The sequence below is a fragment of the Drosophila mauritiana genome, chromosome 2R (genome assembly GCF_004382145.1).
Source record: "Drosophila mauritiana strain mau12 chromosome 2R, ASM438214v1, whole genome shotgun sequence".
Lineage (NCBI taxonomy): Eukaryota > Metazoa > Arthropoda > Insecta > Diptera > Drosophilidae > Drosophila > Drosophila mauritiana.
Genome location: NC_046668.1, coordinates 9,695,802 through 9,714,545, shown reverse-complemented (window position 1 = coordinate 9,714,545; position 18,744 = coordinate 9,695,802). Strand labels below are relative to the sequence as shown.

Here is an 18,744-nt window from a genome sequence, read left to right as displayed (position 1 = left end):
ATGTTTAGCATGTTTAAGCGAAAGAGCCGAAAGAGCTAGATGTGGTCGAAATACTGATGGAGGAGTGTGTGGCTATAAAAGCCAACTGGCCGATCCACTTTGTGATCACACGCGCTTTAACTCTCGCTTTCTACGCTCCCCAAAAAAAACGCAATCGAAATGTGCAAGATCGTAAGTGGACTCATATGGATACATATTATAAGCTAAAGTGGAATGTGAAATATATGAGGACATGCAAACTCGAAGACAGGATGTGCTGTAATATGTGCTTCTAATATGATCTCCTGCAGCTTCCTCTTTTCGTCCTGGCGGTCGCGGTGGCCTGTTGTCACGCTCTTCCCGTGGAGCCCGAACGTGAGCCCGTGGCTATCCTGAAGTCCGAGATCGTTAAGACCGAGGATGGCTACATCAGCACCTACGAGGGAGCAGATGGTATATCTCGCAACGAGGAGGCTGTTGTGGTGGACAAGGGTACCGACGAGGAGGCGCTGGAGGTAAAGGGATCCTACAAGTACATAAACGAAGACGGCCAGGAGGTGGAGGTGTTCTATACTGCGGGAAAGAACGGATTTGTTCCCTACGGCAGCATTATCAATCCCGAAATCACGGCCGTTGCCGAAGCAGCCAAGGATCTGCCCAAGGTGGTGAAGGCAGAAAAGCCTTAGAAAGTGTTTCCTGAATAAGATCTCGTAGAAGTTAATAAGATAAGTCCAGAGTATTGTCACTGGGCAAACTAAAATAAAAGTCAACGCGACTGCGAAAGAGTTGTTTTAATCTATCTGTGTATTCTTCCAATTTGCAACATCGCACATTTTAGTTTACTTAGCATGCGAAGATGCACAGAGAAAAATGGGAGCAAAGTAAAACTATCGTACTTTGAAATAAATCATTTCATCTTGAATAAAATTTCTTTTTATATCACCTGTCTGATTTTCACTTTTTTTAAAACAACCACTTCAGCCAATTATTTTTCCCAGTGCAAACTGGATACACATACCCGGCTTAAGAGACCTTGAAAACATACCCAAACTTGCCACAGTATCAAAGTCTGGGACGTCGGATGATTAAGCACACGTTTGGTCACTTTGCGGTACAGTGAGCCCTGGGGCCATCAAACGAGAGAGACACCTGTTTCAATACATCATTCATTACACGCTAAAACATCGTCCATTAGCTCGAATCAAAGACGAAATGAAGATCTAACGAACAGGGAAACATGAGAATGGACTTGGTTATATAATGAGGCATAAATCATCTAGCAATTTGCATATGTTATAGGTTTCAGACTCCCAGTATAGGCTGCCTTCCTGTTTACACTCCATATGCATGGATCACGCCCTTCTCCAGCAGAATTAGAACTCCCACGAAGAAGATGTAGTAGGAAACGAGTAGAAAGCCACAAGCTCGTCGCAGCTTAAAGTTTGTGGTTAGTACGGAAAGCATGGAGAAGCCCATTCCGACCTCCAAGAAGATGCACACCGTCTCCCCGAATCCACCTTCCGTTGGCTGCTGGCAGATCACTTAACAAAACTTTATATAGCTATATTTACTGTAATACTACTTACGAATATGTTACCGGGCGCTTTTACAAACGAGTTCACCACCAATGGCAGGGCCAAAAAAACAAAGGATCCTTTGGGGGTATGTAAATCCTATAAAGCCTTCGATAATATCCTATGATTACTTACCAAATACTGGTGCTGAGAAAGTGGCCGTCATTGCCATGCGAGGCCATCCCTGATGGGCCAGCGAGAGATTGGCCACCAAGTCGTTGCTACTTAGTGCCCAGCAAATGGCCGTGGCCAGTGAGAATTCCTGGCTCACTTTCAGTATGGTCGCCATCGTAAAGAACATGGCATTCACCTCGGTGGTCAAACAGAAGATCAGGAAGACGGCGGCCATGAAACCCACGCCAGATGTATACTGTAAGTTAAACTCCAGTTATCGGAATGCGACAATTTTATTTATTATTTGCAATATTGGGAAGATTATTTGAGATTAAATGTTTAAAGTAGCCTAGTTTTAGCACATATTTATTTATATATTCTTTGTCATAAAAAAACCGGTTAGACATAAGAGAACGTGCCTGAGATATGCGCTAGAAATACCAAAAACTTACCCTAAAAAATATCGGCGGGGTGTCAGTGCGCGTGAGAAAAAATATCAAGGTAGCCACAGGAATCATGACAATGAGGGCAATCATATAGACGGCAAAGCCCGCTATGCTATATCCCCGAACTGAAATACAGATCGTGAGGTGAAAGAGTCCTGCAATTTTCAAAGGAAACCTCACGTATGATGTAGGCAATGTAGGTGGGAACAAGAACCACCTGGATGTTAAAGAGCAGCTTGGACCATCCGTACTGGGGCGCTCCCATGTCGACCTTTGGGATGAGTATTCTTAACAACATGTCGATGGGTTGCTTCACTATCAGATACAGCTTCACCAGGATGGTTCCACGATGAAAGCGATCCTTGTCGAATTCGGCCACGGTGTTCCAAAATTGCCGGAATATTCGCTTATTTCGACTTCCGTGTCCAATGGAGGGTCGTTGGATTTCGGGGCGCTTCATTGGCATCTCCTTCTGCGGCTTCAGTTCCTCCAGCTGCAACGCCTCAGCAACATTCAGTTGTCGTTGCTCCATTTCTGATAAAGAGTAAGTTATGTTCTGCTAACTGATAAAACAATGGACTCACTCTGAATGCGGGCAATCAGCAAATGCTGATCAACGATGGCCACCACCACATAGCCAACGAATATAAAGGCACTGGGCAGCGCAACTACCCAGCTGATTCCCTTGGGTCGCTTGTGGATGTAGTCCATGTAGACGGTATTGAGGAACAGGAAACCGAAGTCCCTCAGGTAAGTGTTTGCCTGCATATTGAAGGGCTTGGTCAGGATCACCAGTCCGGCCACAAAGATGTGCAGGAACATGGCCTGCGACATGCACGAGAGGAAGGAGTGCTTGGAGCTCTGCACTCTCGAGGCAATCGCCGTGAAGAAATCCGGTGATCCGTTTGCAATGGCCAAAACGGTAACTCCAGCCGTGCTCTCGTTCATTCGCAATAAGTCTGCGATCACCATCAAAGCTGGACAAAAGCTGGAGTGGTATGTTCAATCAGATTGGTAATACATTTTGATATCATTGTCGAACTTACTAGTTTTTTATGGTTATCTGCATCATCCAGAAGACATAAATGGCTATCAGAAACATGCCCAAGACACTCCAGAAGGAATTGAAACTATTTCGGACGTCCACCTTGCAATAATGCCATCCCAGGTAGTTGAACAAATTCATATTGATTAGACAATCCGGTGTCGTTTGCACAAATTTGCATTTCTGGGACTCCAGCAGATCGTGCACCATGGAGCAAGAGGTTTCGGAACGCATTTTTAGCTTGGTTTATAAGTCTCCCGACTATTTATTCTTGTGAGCTGATCAAAATCCCTAGGCTTTCTTAATGATTTTAAAATAAGATAATAATAAGAAAAATATTTCACCTAATAATGTCAAAAAAGATACTTTAAATGTTTACTGAAGACCAGCTTTATGAGATCTATAACAATTTTGCGAATAAATTTTGAGTATTGGGTTGTTTACAAATTCATCCAGCAGTATTTTGTTTTGTCCCATTACTAATCAACAAAATATTTCCATTTGCTTTGTGCTCAGCAAGCCGTTCGCGCTTGATTATAAAAATCGTTAATCTTTGTATATTCTCCAATTAAGTTATAAGCCATGAGCGTCATACCAACAGCTTGCCGTCGGTGAGATAATATTTCTGCGGCCAGATTTCTGCTTAAATTAGCACTAACCATAGCGAAATTTATGATAAGTATTTATATGCAACACGGAATCCGCATTTCACATGCAGCTGCTGTCGCTCCATTTGAATCAAGAATGATGCGGATTTCAGATAAGGAATCGTTTTATTGCTAGCCAGTTAAATTAGATCGCACTTGGTTTTAAATTAAACAATACTTGAGTAGTCTAGATTCTAGGAGAGCTTAGGCAGTCTTGGTCTCAACCTTCTTCTCGGTCTCGGCCTCGATGGCGGTCTTGACCTCGGCTTGGGGCGCGGCATCGAGGACCACCTGGACGGGCACCACCTGGGACGCGGCGGGCAGGGGCTCGGACTTCTCCACCACAACCGATTCCTTGGCAACCACAGGCTCCTCCTTCTCGACAGGAGCGGCTTCCTTCTCTACAGCAGCCTCCTTATTGTCCAGTTCCTGGGAGCGGGCCTTGCGGTACTTCTGCTCATCCTCGGAAGCCTTGGGCAGAAGGGCAGCCGACTTGGCCAACTCGGTGATCTCCTTGGGAATGATGGTGCCAATGGGCACGAATCCGTTCTTTCCGGCGGTGTAGTGCACCTCCACGGTGTTGCCATCGGCGTCGATGTAGCTGTACATGCCGGAGACCTCCAAGGCCTCGTCCTCGGTTCCGGCGTTCTCGATCACGCCCTGCTCCTGCCGAATGGACTGGTCACCGCCCTCGTAGCTGAAGTGGAAGGAGCCATCGGGGTTCTTGTTCGTCTCAAACTTCAGCAGAGGCACAATCTCGCGCTTCTCGGTGGTGCTGTCAACCTGGCCAATGCTGGCTGCCAGAGATCCGCTGGCCAGGGCCAATAAGCAGATGGCGATCTTGAACATTTCGTTGGCTATTTTGTGGGGTGAGAGTGGTGGGAGAGATTGGTGCTTTCTAGGCGGGAACCGACGGACGACTTGGCTTACCACATCTTCCATCCACTTTATATACCGGCGTTTAATGTGCGCAGCAGCCGCGAATTAGCATCTTTCAGTCCCATTACGCCATAACCAAAAAATACAGAAATATACCCAAAACAAAAGCGAAAGAAAAAAACGGAAAAAACACAAAAGAAATTCTATGGAAGCGCGCAGAATGTGACTTAATAAAACGCTCACATCTTAGCGACAACATTTGCATATTTGTGATTCAGCGACTTGGCTTAAACGTAAGTCAACAGAAAAAAAAAACAGAGGTCAAGTGATAAAGCCCATGATGACTGTAATGAGATCGATTTGGGCCGGTTATACGAAGATTCCAGCAATCGCCAAAAAATCCCGCCAAGACAGGTTGATCTTCGTGTCCGAAAGACGTCATAAACTTGTTTCTCATTCGCTGCCAGTCAATCCATCACTTAAAGTGCCCGAAATATCTAGGCAAGCTGATTGATTGCCAATGTTTAGGAAACTGCATAGCATATTAGCATAAAGCTGCACACGCTCCAGCAGACAAAGGGGCATAAATTAAGATACATTTGAGGTGCGCTTATAACGAGTCCATATATCGGTTTCGGATTCGAATCGCACGCGATGCATCAGTCATCAGTCATCACACGGGAAACTACTTGGCCACCGTGCGAGTGTGTGCAAAAAGCATCGGCTAGTGGTAAGTGAGTAAGCCAAATTGTATGTCAAATGTGAAAAATGCACTAAGCCAGCGGCAAACGACTCTTCCTCTCGGCGAAAAACAGCAATTTGAAAAGCCGCCCGAAGGCCAAAGCAAAACGCGGGCAACCGCGAAATTGGCCAAGTAACATGGAAAACGAACGAAAGGGAAAAACCAACGGGTTGCGGGAGTTGGCCGAAAATCTCGGGCGATGTTCATCATGTTCGTGATCATCTTCCAACGCCGAGCTGGCTGGATTTTGGCAGCAGCTATTGCTGTAATTTTTATGAATTGCAACTGACATTTCCTACACGCTGGAAAAGTTTAAAGTTTAAGCCGAAAACTCCTTGGTTTAGGCCTTAGCCGGCCGGCGAAAATGTGCCAAATGGGAGCGAGTTACTGGTGCAGCTGGGAGTGGTGCCTGCTCGACCTGGTCAGCGAAATTGGCCTAAAAGGGCAGGCTCACCCGGTCTACATAGGGAAAACAAAGACAAATAATGCACTTTAACGATGCATTGAAATGGACAAGCTGGCTACGCCCCATCCCGCGGCCCATTCAAATGTCAGTCGGCAGAGATTCATTGGCAGGCATGTGGCCAAATGGCCAATTCATCAAATCGAAACCAATTGCAACATCTGTAATCTTTTAATTAATATTTGACTTAACGAATTATTGCATCCAGTCGAGCATCCAGCGGGGGCACTAATCAAATGAAGTTCGCATTGCTAATTCACATAAATTACACCGCGGAGCACCGTGAGCTGTTAGCTGTAAGCTGCATACGCGGCGTATGCGCAACGCCCATTTGCATTTGAAACTCGTTGCGCATACGCTACGTGGTGCACTGGCAGCGACGGCAGCTCTTCCGATTCTGTTGCTGTCAGGCAGACAAACACTGTTTGTTTCGAATACCGCTCGGCCCCCGCTCGTCGTCGCCTCCTCCTGCCCTTCCAGCCGCCAAATCTGCAAATCTGGGCTGCTGCACTGCATCTGGCTGCGGATGCTGCTTCTGCCGCTGCTCTGCTGTGAGCTGCAGTGAATGCGATTTCGGTATAAAAACGTTTGTGGCAACTGCAGCCAAGTCAAAGCACTTTTGACGAGCCTCCCAGCGCAGTACCCGCTATCAAGTCGCGAATTCGAAGTGAGTTTGAGTTCTAGTTGCGGTGGTGACTCCTTGAACACAGGATCACACACAGATACATAGATCCAACACATAAGCTACAACTTGCGAGCGTGCAGAGACAAGTGGAGTTGATCCTGCATAAAGGATACCCAAAGTTAATTTCAAAAGATCAAAGCCATCACGTTTGGATATTTTTCCCACGACCTCCACCATCATAATCATCATAATTTCGCAGAACTTTCAAATCGCAAAAGCCAATCGGAGTATATCACATACTAATTGCCAAGCAACGAGTTTGACATTCAAAGACAACGCCGGCGGCATCTCAATCGAGCGCCAAACACCAAACACCGCACCTCATCTGCAGTACTTACTTATGACTCTATTTAACCACCGTACCACCGCGCGGTTCCCGCATCTTCTCTTTTGTCCACTAAAGGTCATGACGCTCACCCACGCCACCGCCGCAGCCCTCGTCTTGGCCCTCTGCTGCCTCAGTTTTATTCAGGCGCAGCCACAACGCGGACTTCCCCCACCCCGCGGCAACTCCTTCGACGCGAACGCGGTGATTCTCAAGCAGAACTTCGACCTGAATCCCGATGGCTCCTATCAGTACAAGTAAGTGGGGTCCATGGGTTTTTGGGATCCTTTCCAGGATTTTGAATGGATAAAAGCAAATCGTGTGATCTTACTATCTTGATCTGATGTTAAATAATTTCAATTAAAAATTGCAGTTTAATTTCTCTACATTTCATTACTATCTTGATATGTGAGAAACATTCTTCAGTAAATGTAATATCATTGCTCCACATACTTTGATACCTTCTGCAAAACAATTTCTAAGTTTTTCTAATGAGTGTTATTATAATTTTTTCAAACTTGCAGCTACGAGACAAGCAACGGAATCCGAGCGGATGAGGCTGGCTATTTGAAGAATCCGGGCAGTCAGATCGAAGCTCAGGTTAGTTCGCTTTTCAGTGCTGCATTCAGCATATTGTAGCCTACTTTACGGTGGTGCTGAAACTCTTTATTTCACTGCACTACAGGTGATGCAGGGCTCCTACTCGTACACCGGACCCGATGGCGTGGTCTACACCATCACCTACATTGCTGATGAGAACGGATACCGCGCCGAAGGAGCCCACATACCCACACCGCCACCAGTTCGCGCCGCTGCCGCTCCCGGAAGATTCTTCAAGTAATCAGCTCGGCTGTAGAATCGTGTTTTAATTCTTCATCGTTATGCTCAAGTTGGCAATAAATTCGTTGAGGGTCAGTGCCGAACTGGCCGAAAGTGAACCAGAAACAGATAGGAGAGAGAGCAGCTGCTCGTTGGAGATCCTTTAACCCACCCAAAATCATTTCCATTTTATCCAGTCCCTTACAAACTTCACTCCCTTCGTGCTTCATCTGTGCATTTCTACAGCCAATTCACATTCTACATTCTACTTAGTGCTTAACGAACAACATGTGAGATTATCATTTGTAAATTACGTAAGATCGATTGTTAAATGTCGTACGGCAACGCATGCTCAGCAATAAAACGAAAATTGCACAAAAATCAATCCGAAGCCTTGTGGTTAAACCATTTAGGAGAATGATCTCAGCATTGTGATGTAGGACATCGCCGTGCGGACAATCTGAAAATGAAAGTTTAGACAAGTAGCTTGTACCATAAATCCATGTACAATGGAAATTATTCACTCACCGATGAGAAGGCCTCCATGTTTGCCTCGAAAAAGTATCCTGTGATGCGGAATCCCCGATGAGCCCGCATCATGCTGATCAGCAAGGATCGGCAGATCGAGGTGGAGGCTCCACCAGCACCCAAGCTCTCGTGCCAAGGACTATCGTAGATGGCCCACTCGAAACTGGCACTCTCCGTCTTCAGATTCTCTCCGCAGTAGCAGTAGATATAGGCCTGTATGATGATGGTGGCTATGAATGAAGCATAGTAGACGCCCTCTGTCTGGGAAAAAGTAATGGAGAACAGGTATCCCAGCATGCAGAGTTGCAGAGATGAAATGAAGAACTGGGCGCAGATGATCGGCTGGTAGCACTGATTCAGATCGTTGCACATATCCAAGCTGGTCTGGTACAGGGCAAAGACTTTGTTCAATGTGGCCTGTGATTCCTTGAGGGATCCGCCCTTAAATCTAACCACCTTGTACTGGGCAATCTTGAAGAAGGCGCACAGATTGCTGGTGAAGGAACAGAATATGGTATCCAAGCTGACAGCTGGTAAAACCACACCTGTCGAGGCGAAAGCGCTCCAGATAAAGCTCAATACATAATTGCGAATGATGTGTATATTCCAGGGAAAGCTTTAGGAACAGATCCTAAAAATTTGATCATCATATATATCATTTGTACATACAGACAGGGAAAGGGCAACTCGGGCTCTGCATGACCTGCTAGCCAATAGCTGAGACCCATTCTCACGAAGGGCAGGACACTATTCAAGGCCCAGGCGAGGAGGAAACAGGTCCTGAACAGAGTGCACATTCGTTGATCCTGCTTGTTTGCTGCGTTTAGGATCTCGGCGTACTCCTCGCCCTGTTCCGCCTCTATAAAATAATAAATAAAATTTTACGCATTCTGGGCCTAATAGGTTACAGCTTACCATTCGACATGAGCAAACGAAATTTGTCAATCAGTCGTTTGAAATCGCGACGTAAGTACAGTATCATGCTGAACTTGAATAGGCCCAGGATGGTTATTAGTAGGGCCACCATGGCATCGGCCAGCAGCATTACGTGCATCCAATTATGGAGCACGGCTGCCAGGATAAAGGGAAAAATGGCAGCTATGCCAAACACGTTCATTGCTCTATAGGGGCGCTTCCACATTTCTCGATTTTCACTAAAGAGATCAAAACCCAGAAGAGCAATGGTGCTCTTCTGTACTTGCAAGAAACTGTCCATGTCGATAAGGGTTAATTCGGCCTCATACTAAGTCAAGTGTGTTCAGACCAGGGGTTTTAAACCTTTCCATTGACTAGGAATGATTGAAATGCGAAAGGACAGCTCCTTAATACCCTTCCTGCATTCACAACATTTACGAATGCTTATTACATATGAAGTATGTAATTTATAGTCCATTTTTTATTATCTTGTGATTGCTGCTTGATAATCAAATTATAAAATTAAGCTGATTACTTGCAGTAGTATCACCATTTAAAAGTGTCCACATATACAATTATTCTTGTGTTTGAAGTTGAATTTGCTGTTTAGTTCTTTCCATTTACGACGTCAAAAGTTTTCACCTGGTGGGGATACTCCATTAAAGGGTATAATATCACGCCTAAATAATACCTCCTTTTGACACCTCTTCAGGCATAGCAAATGAGAACACGGGTTAAATTTTAATGTTCTTTATTCACGCCTTGACATCTGAAGGTCTCGGTCCAAGTGATTGCTATGACCAGGGGCGTGGTCAGCGATGTCAGAACTGCTACAGGCCCAACACTTGCCTCCAAAATTCAAAGAAATCCCATTCTGAAGATTCGTCGCTATAAGAGCTAGCTCTCTCATCGGGATAGTCCATGAATTCGATAAAGTGATCGTTGCAGTCGGTATGATCCCAGGCGTAGGCATAGACCAGACAAAGGACACTGATGAGGACCTGGAGTGTTGGACGCATCTCGATTTCCGTTCGATTCGATAGATTGTTAGTTCAAACTAGAGTGCCACTGATGACAGTTTCGACTCAACTGCAGTTCTTATACGAAAAGATCGCACTCTCGACGCTTCTGTACGGTAAATATGATTTTTTATCGTTGGTTTTGACGGTAATTTTTCTTAAAGCGATATATATTACTATTCTAATTTCATACAGCTTTGCTTTTTGTCATTACAAAAGTATTGAAAGCTTGAAGTTGTGTGCACTACTGTCCGCGAAAATATATTTTTCGATCTACGCATATCACTTTCAAACCGCACCAAAATCCAGAAACCTCCGACAGGTCTAGATTTATTGCCACTAAACTATCCGGTTGATCGCCAGTGTTCCATTATGACAAACAGGAATTAACGTCTATTAACGTCTGATGAATATAGAAAATATTGAACAACCTCTGTGTTCAATTTAAAAGTCCAAACGGTTGAAGAGTGAAATGAGCGTGAGTGGGCGTATGTTTGAAAAAGGTGGACAGGATAAGTATATCCCCTAAGAGGGAATAATAATAGGCCTATGCACCAATTTAGCTTGACACCTTTTCAAGAACACGAATCGTAAATCAAGTTTAAGTGCTTCATTAGTCCTGAATAACACGTCCAAACCCATGGGAGGGTGTCCTTTTGACTTGGCAGGTGTTGGATCGGGTCAGGTTGTGGCTTACGTCAGACATATTAGCCAAGTTTTCTGCTTTAGTAAAATTAGACACACTCAACTTTGTTTTGCCGCCATAAGTGGTCTTATGGATAGCAGATTATTGAGAGCTACCAGGACATCTAATTACTTTTAATTCAATCCGACGTCTTCAGATGATTTTCTATTTTGAATATTTTCCTTGATAGTATATAATATGTTTAAAACGCCACCAAATAAAAATCGAAATTTAAATGCTCCAAAGTTCTTTATTCACGCCAGGACATCAGTGACAGGGTATCCTTTTGACTTGGCAAGTGGTAGGATTGGCCGGAGGCGTGGTCAGCGACGTCAGTCGTTCTATCGGCCATACCAACCACCTCCACGACCGCCCCAACCTCCTCGACCACCCCAACCTCCTCGACCACCCCATCCTCCTCGACCGCCCCATCCTCCACCGCCACCCCATCCGCCACGGCCGCCCCATCCACCATGGCCACCGCGATGACCCCATCCTCCGTACTGGCGGGCCTCTCGGGCTCCATCGTTGGCATGGTTCGCTCCATGATCGGCGACGTCCAGGAGTCCGACCACCTGATCGTTGTTTTCGGAATCATCCAAGGCGTAGGCGTAGGCCAGGCACAGGACACCGATGAGGGCCAGAAGTGTTAGACGCATCTTGCTTTCTGCTTGATTCAATGGGTTGCTGATACAGACTCGAATGCAACTGATGATTTGTTCGTCTCAATCGCGGGCCTTATATGCGAAGATCTCGCCACTTGACCGACGTTCCTGTTCTCATACGCATCGATGAGTCGGGTCTCTCCAAAGACCCCCCCATATGCTCCACCACCACCTTTTGCCATAGTCGTACTATACTGTGTATGTACTATATACCTACCTGGCCTCTAGGTGCGATTGTTTAGGGGCTTTTTTAACCGGGTTCTGGTTTGTATCGTTATATTTCACCACACAAATATTACACTCTTTGTTATTTTGTGTACCATTTTTTTGTTGGATTTTTTGGCTGTCATTACTGAATCATTCCAAATTTTAATGTCTCATTTGCGAAAGTTGTCGGGATGCTACTTCTAAGTGGTTTCATACATAGATCATTCGATTAGGATTCGTTGACTGTCAACAATTGAGACCTGTTTTGTTTTATGGGTTTTTACTAAAGTGCATCGGCAGCTAAATGCCCATATTTAATTATTTATTTATCAGCAAAGCCAAATATACACAAAAGAAACCTTTCCATTTACAAGTAGGATTAAATCGTTTAAAGTTGATATCAACTAAGCTGTGACAAGATAATGGCAGGTCAATCAAATTAACATTTTGTTGAATTTAATAATACTAATTTAGTACTACTAAGTACTTAGCGTTTAACATAAGATAACCCTATATTCGAGATCCTCGACTATCATATCCGTTTCTTAGTGCAAGTGCAAAACTGAATTGAAAAATGTGTCGAAACTGTGAGCATGACAGCTTTGGGTGGTTTGTGGTCGTTCCGCTCAGTTTTAAAGTTTCCAAAATCTTAATAAATGGACAGATAAAGGGATTGTTATCAAAAACTTATATACTTATTATATATATTATATAGGATCAGAAACGCTTTCTTCAACATCTCAGATTTTAAATGAGTCTAGTATACTCTGTATTCTGCTCATATCAGGTGTAATCATATAATATTTAATACTAATCTGCTGCTCATTAATCCCAATTAACATAGTTATCATTCACAAGGATTTATATGCAAATAAGCTCTCAATTGTTTAATGAATGTCAAGATCAACTTGCTTGATCTAGAGTCTAAAAAGTAAACAACTGGGAATTTACGAGTGCAAGCCGTTGAACTTGAGTTGTCATACGGGTTCCCATCGAAATATACCGTATGGCGTCTAATACTTATCAAAACAAAATATAACCAAATAACTAATTTGACTAAATTAGCTCGTGCGAGTCAAGAAATAACACGCCTACTGATTTGTATGGATATGGATTTTACTCGTGAATAAACTTAAAATCCACAAAATTTAAAGCGGACGTTTTAGAGCTTTTTTTTTAAATAAAGCTCTTCTACCTCGTTTATCATGAAGAAAAGGGGCTTGTCATTACCAACTTGACTTTTTTCTTCATTTAATCAAATAAATATGTTTCTAAAAATGTATATTGCAATTACTGCACTAGTTTTTAAACAGTTAATTAAATTCCGAATTACTGGAAATCTTCATATTTTAAATTTATCATATCAGCAGTTTTATTTCACAGGGTAAAGAGAGCAAATGTGTGTTGAAACAAATAAAAAGGCGTTATTTTGGCAGCTTTATGATTCCTTTAAACAAGAAGTTTTTTTTTATTTATAGTATTATGTTCAGATTTCCTCTTTATTATTAAAGACATCGTACTGCAGTCTCAAGAGAACATACTTTATTTTAATACATTTTATTTGAGATATATGGGTTGTCATCAGGATTAGTTTCAATATGTATAGTACACTATCGACCATAATGTCCATGTCCATGACCACCACCACCGTGATGACCATGTCCGTAGTTGCCATGTCCGTAATTGCCATGTCCGTAGTTTCCATGACCATAACCACGAGCCTCTCGGACTCCGCTGTCGGCATGTTCTGCTCCTAGATTGGCCAGATCCTCGAGATCAGCTCCATACTCATTCAGTGCGAGGGCATAGGCCAGGCACAGGAGGCCAACGATGGACAGAAGGATAAGACGCATCTCGCAGATACTTCGGGTAAGTGATTTCGGGGATAGATTTGCTTCGATTGTACTTGGATCTTTGCAATGTGCAACTGTAACTTTTGGAACCAAAGCTGCGGTCTTTTATTCGATCCAGAGATCCAAAGAATGACTGACATTCCTGTTTCTTGTTTACTATTTTAAATGTTCTTGTTTACTTTGCACAAATTTATTTGATACCATAAAACGCCAGCACGTAAACAATTGAAATGGTTTTCTGTGATTTAATTTGGCTATAAATAAGCTCTTTAAAGCTTTGGTTTTTTATTAACTTAATGCGCTTTATTTTGAACTCATGAGCTTTCACAGAACTTTTGAATATCTTTATTATACTATTGATCACTTTATTCAAAAGTTGGCACCAAGTTTGGGGAAGCTATTGTTTTGGGAATGCTACCACCAATAACTACTATAGCTGCTTCTCCAGGGGCTGTAGGAATTACTCCATCCACTGTTCCAGCCTCCATTCCATCCTCCATTCCAGCTGCCACTCCATCCTCCTCCCCATCCTGTATTCCAGCCGCCTCCCCAACCTCCGCTCAGCCATCGAGCTGGTCTATCGCCCTCCTTCGCTTGCTGACCACCAAAATCAGCCACATCATCTAGTGTTGCTGCAGCAGCAGGATCCTCATTCACAGGATTCGTCAAAACACATCCCAGGAGAGTCCATACAACTAGTAAGAAAAAGGTTAGCTTACTGGCCATTCTGAAAAATCTAACATGAACTGCGATCTGAACTGCCTTTTATACCTCTAAAAGTGCAGTTCTTGTGCCTCTAATTATTATGTATTCGCAAACTTGGAAAAGATACATAAGTTGTAAGGCCCTGACCCCACTATATATGGTTAACACCCAACGATAAATTCATTTAACACAATTTACATACGGATGGGCAAAGCAAGAGAAATCTTAGCCAACAGAAATCCAAATTGAACAAAAACGTATATGCATTTAGAAAAACAAAATTTATAATGAAATTAGACTAACAAAAGCAATCATTAAAACTAATTAAAAATAGATTAAGAAAATTTAAAATTAATAAACAAGGTAACAATGATAGATTTTAGCATATAGTTTGATTATCGAACCGATAAGTTGTCAAAAATATTTCTATCTATTACTTAATACTGATCTACTTATGGCCTAGCCAAGTAGACTGAGTAGACCGCTCAGCGCTTGTGGATTCGCCCCCGCTCCTGTTGCTCCGGCTGCCCCGCCCCCATTGGCGAGAAGAGGGCGTAGACTACTGCCAAGAGCCTGACCCAAGATACCGGCTAACTGGGCTTGCTGAGCGGTGGATAGCTGTGGGGTTCCACCACCAGATACTGCTCCTGCTCCTGATGCCGAACCAACGGCCGAATTTGTTGGAGAGCTTGAGATGACAGATGAACTGCTATATGAGGGATAACCGCCTGATCCGGCAGCTCCAATGGAGCTATAAGTAGGCCGGTAACCGTAGTAGGGCTGCGGTCTCTGGTATCCACCGTAGTTGTAGTAGCTGGGTCTGTAGTAGTTCTGGCCATAGCCGTAGCCCAAGCCCGGGTATCCATAGTTATAACCATAGTTGGGATATCCGTATCCGTAGTTGGGCCTGTATCCGTAGCTAGGATAACTGCCGCCGTAGTACGAGTCCGATTGGGTGCCTCCTCCGGCTGCGGACGATGATCCGCCACCTGGTCTGATGGGTGGTCCTGCAGGCAGGGGAACATCGAAGAGCGGTCCACCACCTCCCAGTAAAAGGGGCGTCAATAGTCCCAAGGTTCTGCCTTGAGGACGTTCACTCCGGGACTTACTCCTCTGACCGGAGACCATCAGGAAGAGAAGGCTCAGTAGAGCCGCGCGTAGATACATTTCGTAACCGTAACAGTCTGGTGGAGATTTACAACTGCGGACCGACTGAAAAACCCAATAATATTTTATACCACAGAGTTCTTGGATGAATTTCCAAATAAGTTTGGCAAAAAAATGAACCAGAAGACCTTCGGCACCTGCAAATAATGATCGCAGGCCGAGCGGAACCACGCCAATCTTGGTCAGAACGTCATCAACTGGTTGGCGCCACGCGGCTTTCACGCCCGGTTCGAGATCATCTTGTTTTGGCCCAGTCCGCAGACGAGCACACCCGACATTGACCTTGCCGAAAGTTGGCCAAATAAGTCAGCAATCTGTTTCACACCGTTAACTCGATGGCTCACTTCCGCGGGTTTTTTTTTCGCATTTAGCTGCTGCTGTTTCGTTTCATTCACATTCAAAAAGCCAACAACCGGGGGCGTATCTTCTATACTCGCAGGCTATAATAATAAAGATTGTCAATAGTAAAGTTAATTAGCGAGCTGGAAATCTATTCACCCCTGAGTAGATGCATTCCACTAGGCGTACGCATGTCAGATGGTGATTCATCTTATACGCGGTGTATAAGAGCGGAGTCTTCCCATTTTCTGTTTCCAGTTGCCTTGGGGATTATCTCGAATTATTATATTTGCACTAATTGATCAGCGTTTCGCCAGACATGGAAATCTTTGCCTTTTAATTTAATTAAGTCTGGCTAGACATCTGCCAGTTGGTCAATCATCCGAGGCACTTAATCCACGCGTGCTTTTATATATATCTTTTTATAAAACTTTGCTTCAAAAAGAAGCGAATATCGCGAAGTATTAACGAATTGAAGTCAATGGGTATCGTCGAGCTGATATTATGTGTTTACTTATCCATATAATTTTCACGGTCTGGAGCTGTAAAATGATTGTCCAAAACATAAAACGATTGTTTAAAACAATATAACTTAAGACTAAACTATATTGGTTTTCCAAGGTTCAGTGCTACCGGGTAAACACCTATTTTTGTTTTTAAACAAATATTAGTTTGTCTTTATTCATCTTACAACGACTGGATTTAAGTACTGGAATAGTTATGGAATCTATTATTACCTTGGGAGTAATAGTTAAAAGCGCACACCCTTAGTCAATTTTTTCACGGCCTAGCCGGAACTTTTAACTACAATATTTATTGCCAGTGCAGTAAAAGACAAGTTAGACTGTAATAAATTATTGTAATTTAAGAGGGAGTGCCTTTTAAGTATGTTTCTTACGCCACGAACCAGTTTATGAGAATGATATACGATTTGTTTTGTTAAAAATTTCGTTTTTCCCGCGCATCTGTAGATCATCGTTGTTCGCTTATTTTTGGACTGACTCGATTGCTGGTTACCAAACGGGTTTAAGGTTCTCACAGAACCTTTAGATATTTACACCTGAGAATTTAATGTGCTTCCCCAGGTCCACAATTTTAGACACCTTTCTCAGACAGTGAAGTAAACCCAATTCTCTGGTATCATGCACTTTATAAACTGCGCAAAATCAATCTTGGGTCACTGATCACTTAAAATGTGTTGACTGTTCTGCATTCAACCGTAGGAGAAGTAAATCCCCATCCCGGGGGCTGGTCTCAAAATGTGATGGTTCAGATGTACACAGAAAAAAAATAAATCATACATTTCAAGCTGCTTACAAATATTCATCGTCATTGAAGAAGAATAAAGATGAATAATTTTAGGTAGCTTCTTCAATGAAGAATGTTGGTTTTTACCAAAATGTGCAAGAAATAACTATTTAATTAAAGTTTTCTTTTTCCTAAGACTTCCAATTGGCGACTTAGTTTAAAAACCAATTTATTATTATGCAATTTACTTATTCAGAAATTTAATAAAAATGTATCCAGGCTTTATTACTCGGTGTAATTTGTATACATTTTTGTAATTTCTGGAAGAATTGGGGGGTTTGTTTTCGACACGTCTGGGATTTCCGTTGAACTCAAGTTTTGGTGAAATCATCAGCGTCATATTATAATTGCCCTACGGGTGTAACTAATGATACTTGGATAGCATATAATGCGCTATAGAACACTTGCTCTTCACACGGGACATCCCCGGGTTATTTGAATTTTTATATAAAAATTGGAGCCCAGGGTGCTTCGATTGCAGAAAGTGTTTGATCGTCCAATATGAAACAGTACCTGGTGCTTGCCCTCGTCTTCGCGGCCATTCTGGCCATGATCAGCGCCCATCCTCTGGAGGAACAAAAGATCACGCTGGAAGATGCTGAAGCACAGCAGGGAATCGATGATGGCACTGGAGTTAGGGCCGCTCGTCACTTTGGCGGCTTTCGCCGCGGAGGATACTGCTGTGGAGGAGGCGGTGGCTACCGCCCTGGTGGATTCGGTGGCGGTGGCGGATATCCCAGAGGTGGATTTGGCGGAGGCAGTGCATCAGCATCGGCGTCAGCTTCAGCCAGTTCCAGTTGGGGACGTAAATAAAAATAGTTAATCATTGTGTATATGAGGCAAAAATAGACAAAAGTCAAGAAACGAAAACAAAAACATATGACTTTGCATTGGGTGGCAAGTGAGGGATTTTCGGTGTAAAGGGCGTATTCGATTGCTTACGCACTTAATCGCAAAAAATACAACGTAATCGAATGGAACCGGTCCAGAAACGCTAATCAATGAATACGATCCAAACACGATCGAAATTCTACTTTTCCCACAAATGAAAAATCTTCCAAGATTAAGATTCCGCTAGTTCTAAGCCATTCAATTAAAAATAGCACATCTGGACCATAAATGTGGTGGTTTTTGTTGATAACTGTTGCGAAATGCTTGCACAACTAAAAGGAATCGCCAAATCTGGGATAATGTAACCTGTTTTCGAACAACACACTAATTGCCAAGTCAAATAAAAAGCTAGTTCGATTAATTTCCAGATATGTGGGGTTGAGACAGGGTTTTTGCGGTTTTGTTTTCAGGCACCCCCGACCAGCCTTGCGATCGATTTCTTAATGGAAAATTACCTCCAAGTTCCTGGCACAATATTTCACCAGAGGAGGAGTTGAACTCCAGGTTGCTTTTGATTCAGGCTGACCGACTGACGAACTTCTGACTGACTCACACGACTTCTAATTGATGAGAACGCAAATATTTTGCACTCTCGATTGTGGAATTTGCTTCCTTGGAAACAGGCACGTTGTCAACATGATTCATCTTTATTTCTAAGTTTTCAATAGTGCACTTAATTAGCGCCTCCCCCACAAAACAATTTCCGACAACAAATTGGCATTGTTTCATGCAATATGGGAACAA

General features: G+C 43.4%; 11 protein-coding genes and 1 long non-coding RNA gene across 12 annotated transcripts; 3 read left to right on the top strand and 9 right to left on the bottom strand.

Moving 5' to 3' along the window:
• Positions 1-63: 63 nt before the first annotated feature.
• LOC117136448 (endocuticle structural glycoprotein ABD-5) lies at positions 64-774 on the top strand. Its single transcript, XM_033297365.1, has 2 exons — positions 64-171; positions 291-774. Exons 1-2 carry the CDS (start codon positions 160-162, stop codon positions 663-665), a joined length of 387 nt encoding a protein of 128 aa, XP_033153256.1. The 5' UTR covers positions 64-159; the 3' UTR covers positions 666-774.
• An 81-nt stretch (positions 775-855) lies between these two features.
• On the bottom strand, positions 856-3,412 carry LOC117136446 (mitochondrial sodium/calcium exchanger protein). The gene is made up of 7 exons (XM_033297364.1): positions 3,160-3,412; positions 2,698-3,101; positions 2,294-2,647; positions 2,120-2,238; positions 1,689-1,923; positions 1,566-1,633; positions 856-1,506 (listed from the first exon to the last, which is right to left on the bottom strand). The coding sequence occupies exons 1-7, from the start codon at positions 3,390-3,392 to the stop codon at positions 1,312-1,314; spliced, it is 1,608 nt and encodes a 535-aa protein (XP_033153255.1). The 5' UTR covers positions 3,393-3,412; the 3' UTR covers positions 856-1,311.
• A 452-nt stretch (positions 3,413-3,864) lies between these two features.
• LOC117136775 lies at positions 3,865-4,713 on the bottom strand. The gene has a single exon (XM_033297823.1). The coding sequence runs from the start codon at positions 4,652-4,654 to the stop codon at positions 4,010-4,012; it is 645 nt and encodes a 214-aa protein (XP_033153714.1). The 5' UTR covers positions 4,655-4,713; the 3' UTR covers positions 3,865-4,009.
• A 1,798-nt stretch (positions 4,714-6,511) lies between these two features.
• On the top strand, positions 6,512-8,103 carry LOC117136550 (cuticle protein CP14.6). Its single transcript, XM_033297503.1, has 4 exons — positions 6,512-6,556; positions 6,978-7,156; positions 7,424-7,499; positions 7,585-8,103. The coding sequence occupies exons 2-4, from the start codon at positions 6,981-6,983 to the stop codon at positions 7,738-7,740; spliced, it is 408 nt and encodes a 135-aa protein (XP_033153394.1). The 5' UTR covers positions 6,512-6,556; positions 6,978-6,980; the 3' UTR covers positions 7,741-8,103.
• Positions 8,102-9,462, bottom strand: LOC117136549 (odorant receptor 47a). The gene is made up of 4 exons (XM_033297502.1): positions 9,162-9,462; positions 8,916-9,105; positions 8,247-8,862; positions 8,102-8,178 (listed from the first exon to the last, which is right to left on the bottom strand). The coding sequence occupies exons 1-4, from the start codon at positions 9,460-9,462 to the stop codon at positions 8,128-8,130; spliced, it is 1,158 nt and encodes a 385-aa protein (XP_033153393.1). The 3' UTR covers positions 8,102-8,127.
• A 301-nt stretch (positions 9,463-9,763) lies between these two features.
• LOC117137488 lies at positions 9,764-10,247 on the bottom strand. Its single transcript, XM_033298968.1, has one exon. It carries the CDS (start codon positions 10,178-10,180, stop codon positions 9,992-9,994), a length of 189 nt encoding a protein of 62 aa, XP_033154859.1. The 5' UTR covers positions 10,181-10,247; the 3' UTR covers positions 9,764-9,991.
• An 870-nt stretch (positions 10,248-11,117) lies between these two features.
• On the bottom strand, positions 11,118-11,591 carry LOC117136467 (neuropeptide-like protein 32). The gene has a single exon (XM_033297398.1). It carries the CDS (start codon positions 11,522-11,524, stop codon positions 11,207-11,209), a length of 318 nt encoding a protein of 105 aa, XP_033153289.1. The 5' UTR covers positions 11,525-11,591; the 3' UTR covers positions 11,118-11,206.
• A 1,687-nt stretch (positions 11,592-13,278) lies between these two features.
• On the bottom strand, positions 13,279-13,682 carry LOC117137109 (kininogen-1-like). Its single transcript, XM_033298396.1, has one exon. It carries the CDS (start codon positions 13,588-13,590, stop codon positions 13,348-13,350), a length of 243 nt encoding a protein of 80 aa, XP_033154287.1. The 5' UTR covers positions 13,591-13,682; the 3' UTR covers positions 13,279-13,347.
• A 322-nt stretch (positions 13,683-14,004) lies between these two features.
• Positions 14,005-14,316, bottom strand: LOC117138486 (uncharacterized protein F12A10.7). Its single transcript, XM_033300616.1, has one exon. The coding sequence runs from the start codon at positions 14,314-14,316 to the stop codon at positions 14,005-14,007; it is 312 nt and encodes a 103-aa protein (XP_033156507.1).
• A 348-nt stretch (positions 14,317-14,664) lies between these two features.
• LOC117136824 (prisilkin-39) lies at positions 14,665-15,661 on the bottom strand. The gene is made up of 2 exons (XM_033297899.1): positions 15,591-15,661; positions 14,665-15,507 (listed from the first exon to the last, which is right to left on the bottom strand). The coding sequence occupies exon 2, from the start codon at positions 15,460-15,462 to the stop codon at positions 14,755-14,757; it is 708 nt and encodes a 235-aa protein (XP_033153790.1). The 5' UTR covers positions 15,463-15,507; positions 15,591-15,661; the 3' UTR covers positions 14,665-14,754.
• An 18-nt stretch (positions 15,662-15,679) lies between these two features.
• LOC117136825 lies at positions 15,680-16,620 on the bottom strand. The gene is made up of 3 exons (XR_004459114.1): positions 16,539-16,620; positions 15,961-16,343; positions 15,680-15,902 (listed from the first exon to the last, which is right to left on the bottom strand). It is a non-coding gene; the product is annotated as an uncharacterized LOC117136825 (long non-coding RNA).
• A 957-nt stretch (positions 16,621-17,577) lies between these two features.
• Positions 17,578-17,979, top strand: LOC117136795 (glycine-rich RNA-binding protein GRP1A). Its single transcript, XM_033297852.1, has one exon. It carries the CDS (start codon positions 17,611-17,613, stop codon positions 17,920-17,922), a length of 312 nt encoding a protein of 103 aa, XP_033153743.1. The 5' UTR covers positions 17,578-17,610; the 3' UTR covers positions 17,923-17,979.
• Positions 17,980-18,744: the final 765 nt, after the last annotated feature.

What these genes read in the sequence shown, in the direction of transcription:
- LOC117136446 (XM_033297364.1), bottom strand. Translation starts at nt 3,392, where the DNA reads ATGCGTTCCGAAACCTCTTGCTCCATGGTGCACGATCTGCTGGAGTCC. An exon ending in CTACATTGCCTACATCATAC is followed by an intron (nt 2,239 to 2,293) that starts GTGAGGTTTCCT and finishes TCTGTATTTCAG; the next exon opens with TTCGGGGATATAGCATAGCG. An exon ending in TTTCTCAGCACCAGTATTTG is followed by an intron (nt 1,634 to 1,688) that starts GTAAGTAATCAT and finishes ATACCCCCAAAG; the next exon opens with GATCCTTTGTTTTTTTGGCC.
- LOC117136775 (XM_033297823.1), bottom strand. Translation starts at nt 4,654, where the DNA reads ATGTTCAAGATCGCCATCTGCTTATTGGCCCTGGCCAGCGGATCTCTG.
- LOC117136550 (XM_033297503.1), top strand. Translation starts at nt 6,981, where the DNA reads ATGACGCTCACCCACGCCACCGCCGCAGCCCTCGTCTTGGCCCTCTGC. An exon ending in GATGGCTCCTATCAGTACAA is followed by an intron (nt 7,157 to 7,423) that starts GTAAGTGGGGTC and finishes TCAAACTTGCAG; the next exon opens with CTACGAGACAAGCAACGGAA. An exon ending in GCAGTCAGATCGAAGCTCAG is followed by an intron (nt 7,500 to 7,584) that starts GTTAGTTCGCTT and finishes ACTGCACTACAG; the next exon opens with GTGATGCAGGGCTCCTACTC.
- LOC117136549 (XM_033297502.1), bottom strand. Translation starts at nt 9,462, where the DNA reads ATGGACAGTTTCTTGCAAGTACAGAAGAGCACCATTGCTCTTCTGGGT. An exon ending in TCGTTTGCTCATGTCGAATG is followed by an intron (nt 9,106 to 9,161) that starts GTAAGCTGTAAC and finishes ATTATTTTATAG; the next exon opens with AGGCGGAACAGGGCGAGGAG. An exon ending in ACATGGAGGCCTTCTCATCG is followed by an intron (nt 8,179 to 8,246) that starts GTGAGTGAATAA and finishes TTTCATTTTCAG; the next exon opens with ATTGTCCGCACGGCGATGTC.
- LOC117137488 (XM_033298968.1), bottom strand. Translation starts at nt 10,180, where the DNA reads ATGCGTCCAACACTCCAGGTCCTCATCAGTGTCCTTTGTCTGGTCTAT.
- LOC117136467 (XM_033297398.1), bottom strand. Translation starts at nt 11,524, where the DNA reads ATGCGTCTAACACTTCTGGCCCTCATCGGTGTCCTGTGCCTGGCCTAC.
- LOC117137109 (XM_033298396.1), bottom strand. Translation starts at nt 13,590, where the DNA reads ATGCGTCTTATCCTTCTGTCCATCGTTGGCCTCCTGTGCCTGGCCTAT.
- LOC117138486 (XM_033300616.1), bottom strand. Translation starts at nt 14,316, where the DNA reads ATGGCCAGTAAGCTAACCTTTTTCTTACTAGTTGTATGGACTCTCCTG.
- LOC117136824 (XM_033297899.1), bottom strand. Translation starts at nt 15,462, where the DNA reads ATGTATCTACGCGCGGCTCTACTGAGCCTTCTCTTCCTGATGGTCTCC.
- LOC117136795 (XM_033297852.1), top strand. Translation starts at nt 17,611, where the DNA reads ATGAAACAGTACCTGGTGCTTGCCCTCGTCTTCGCGGCCATTCTGGCC.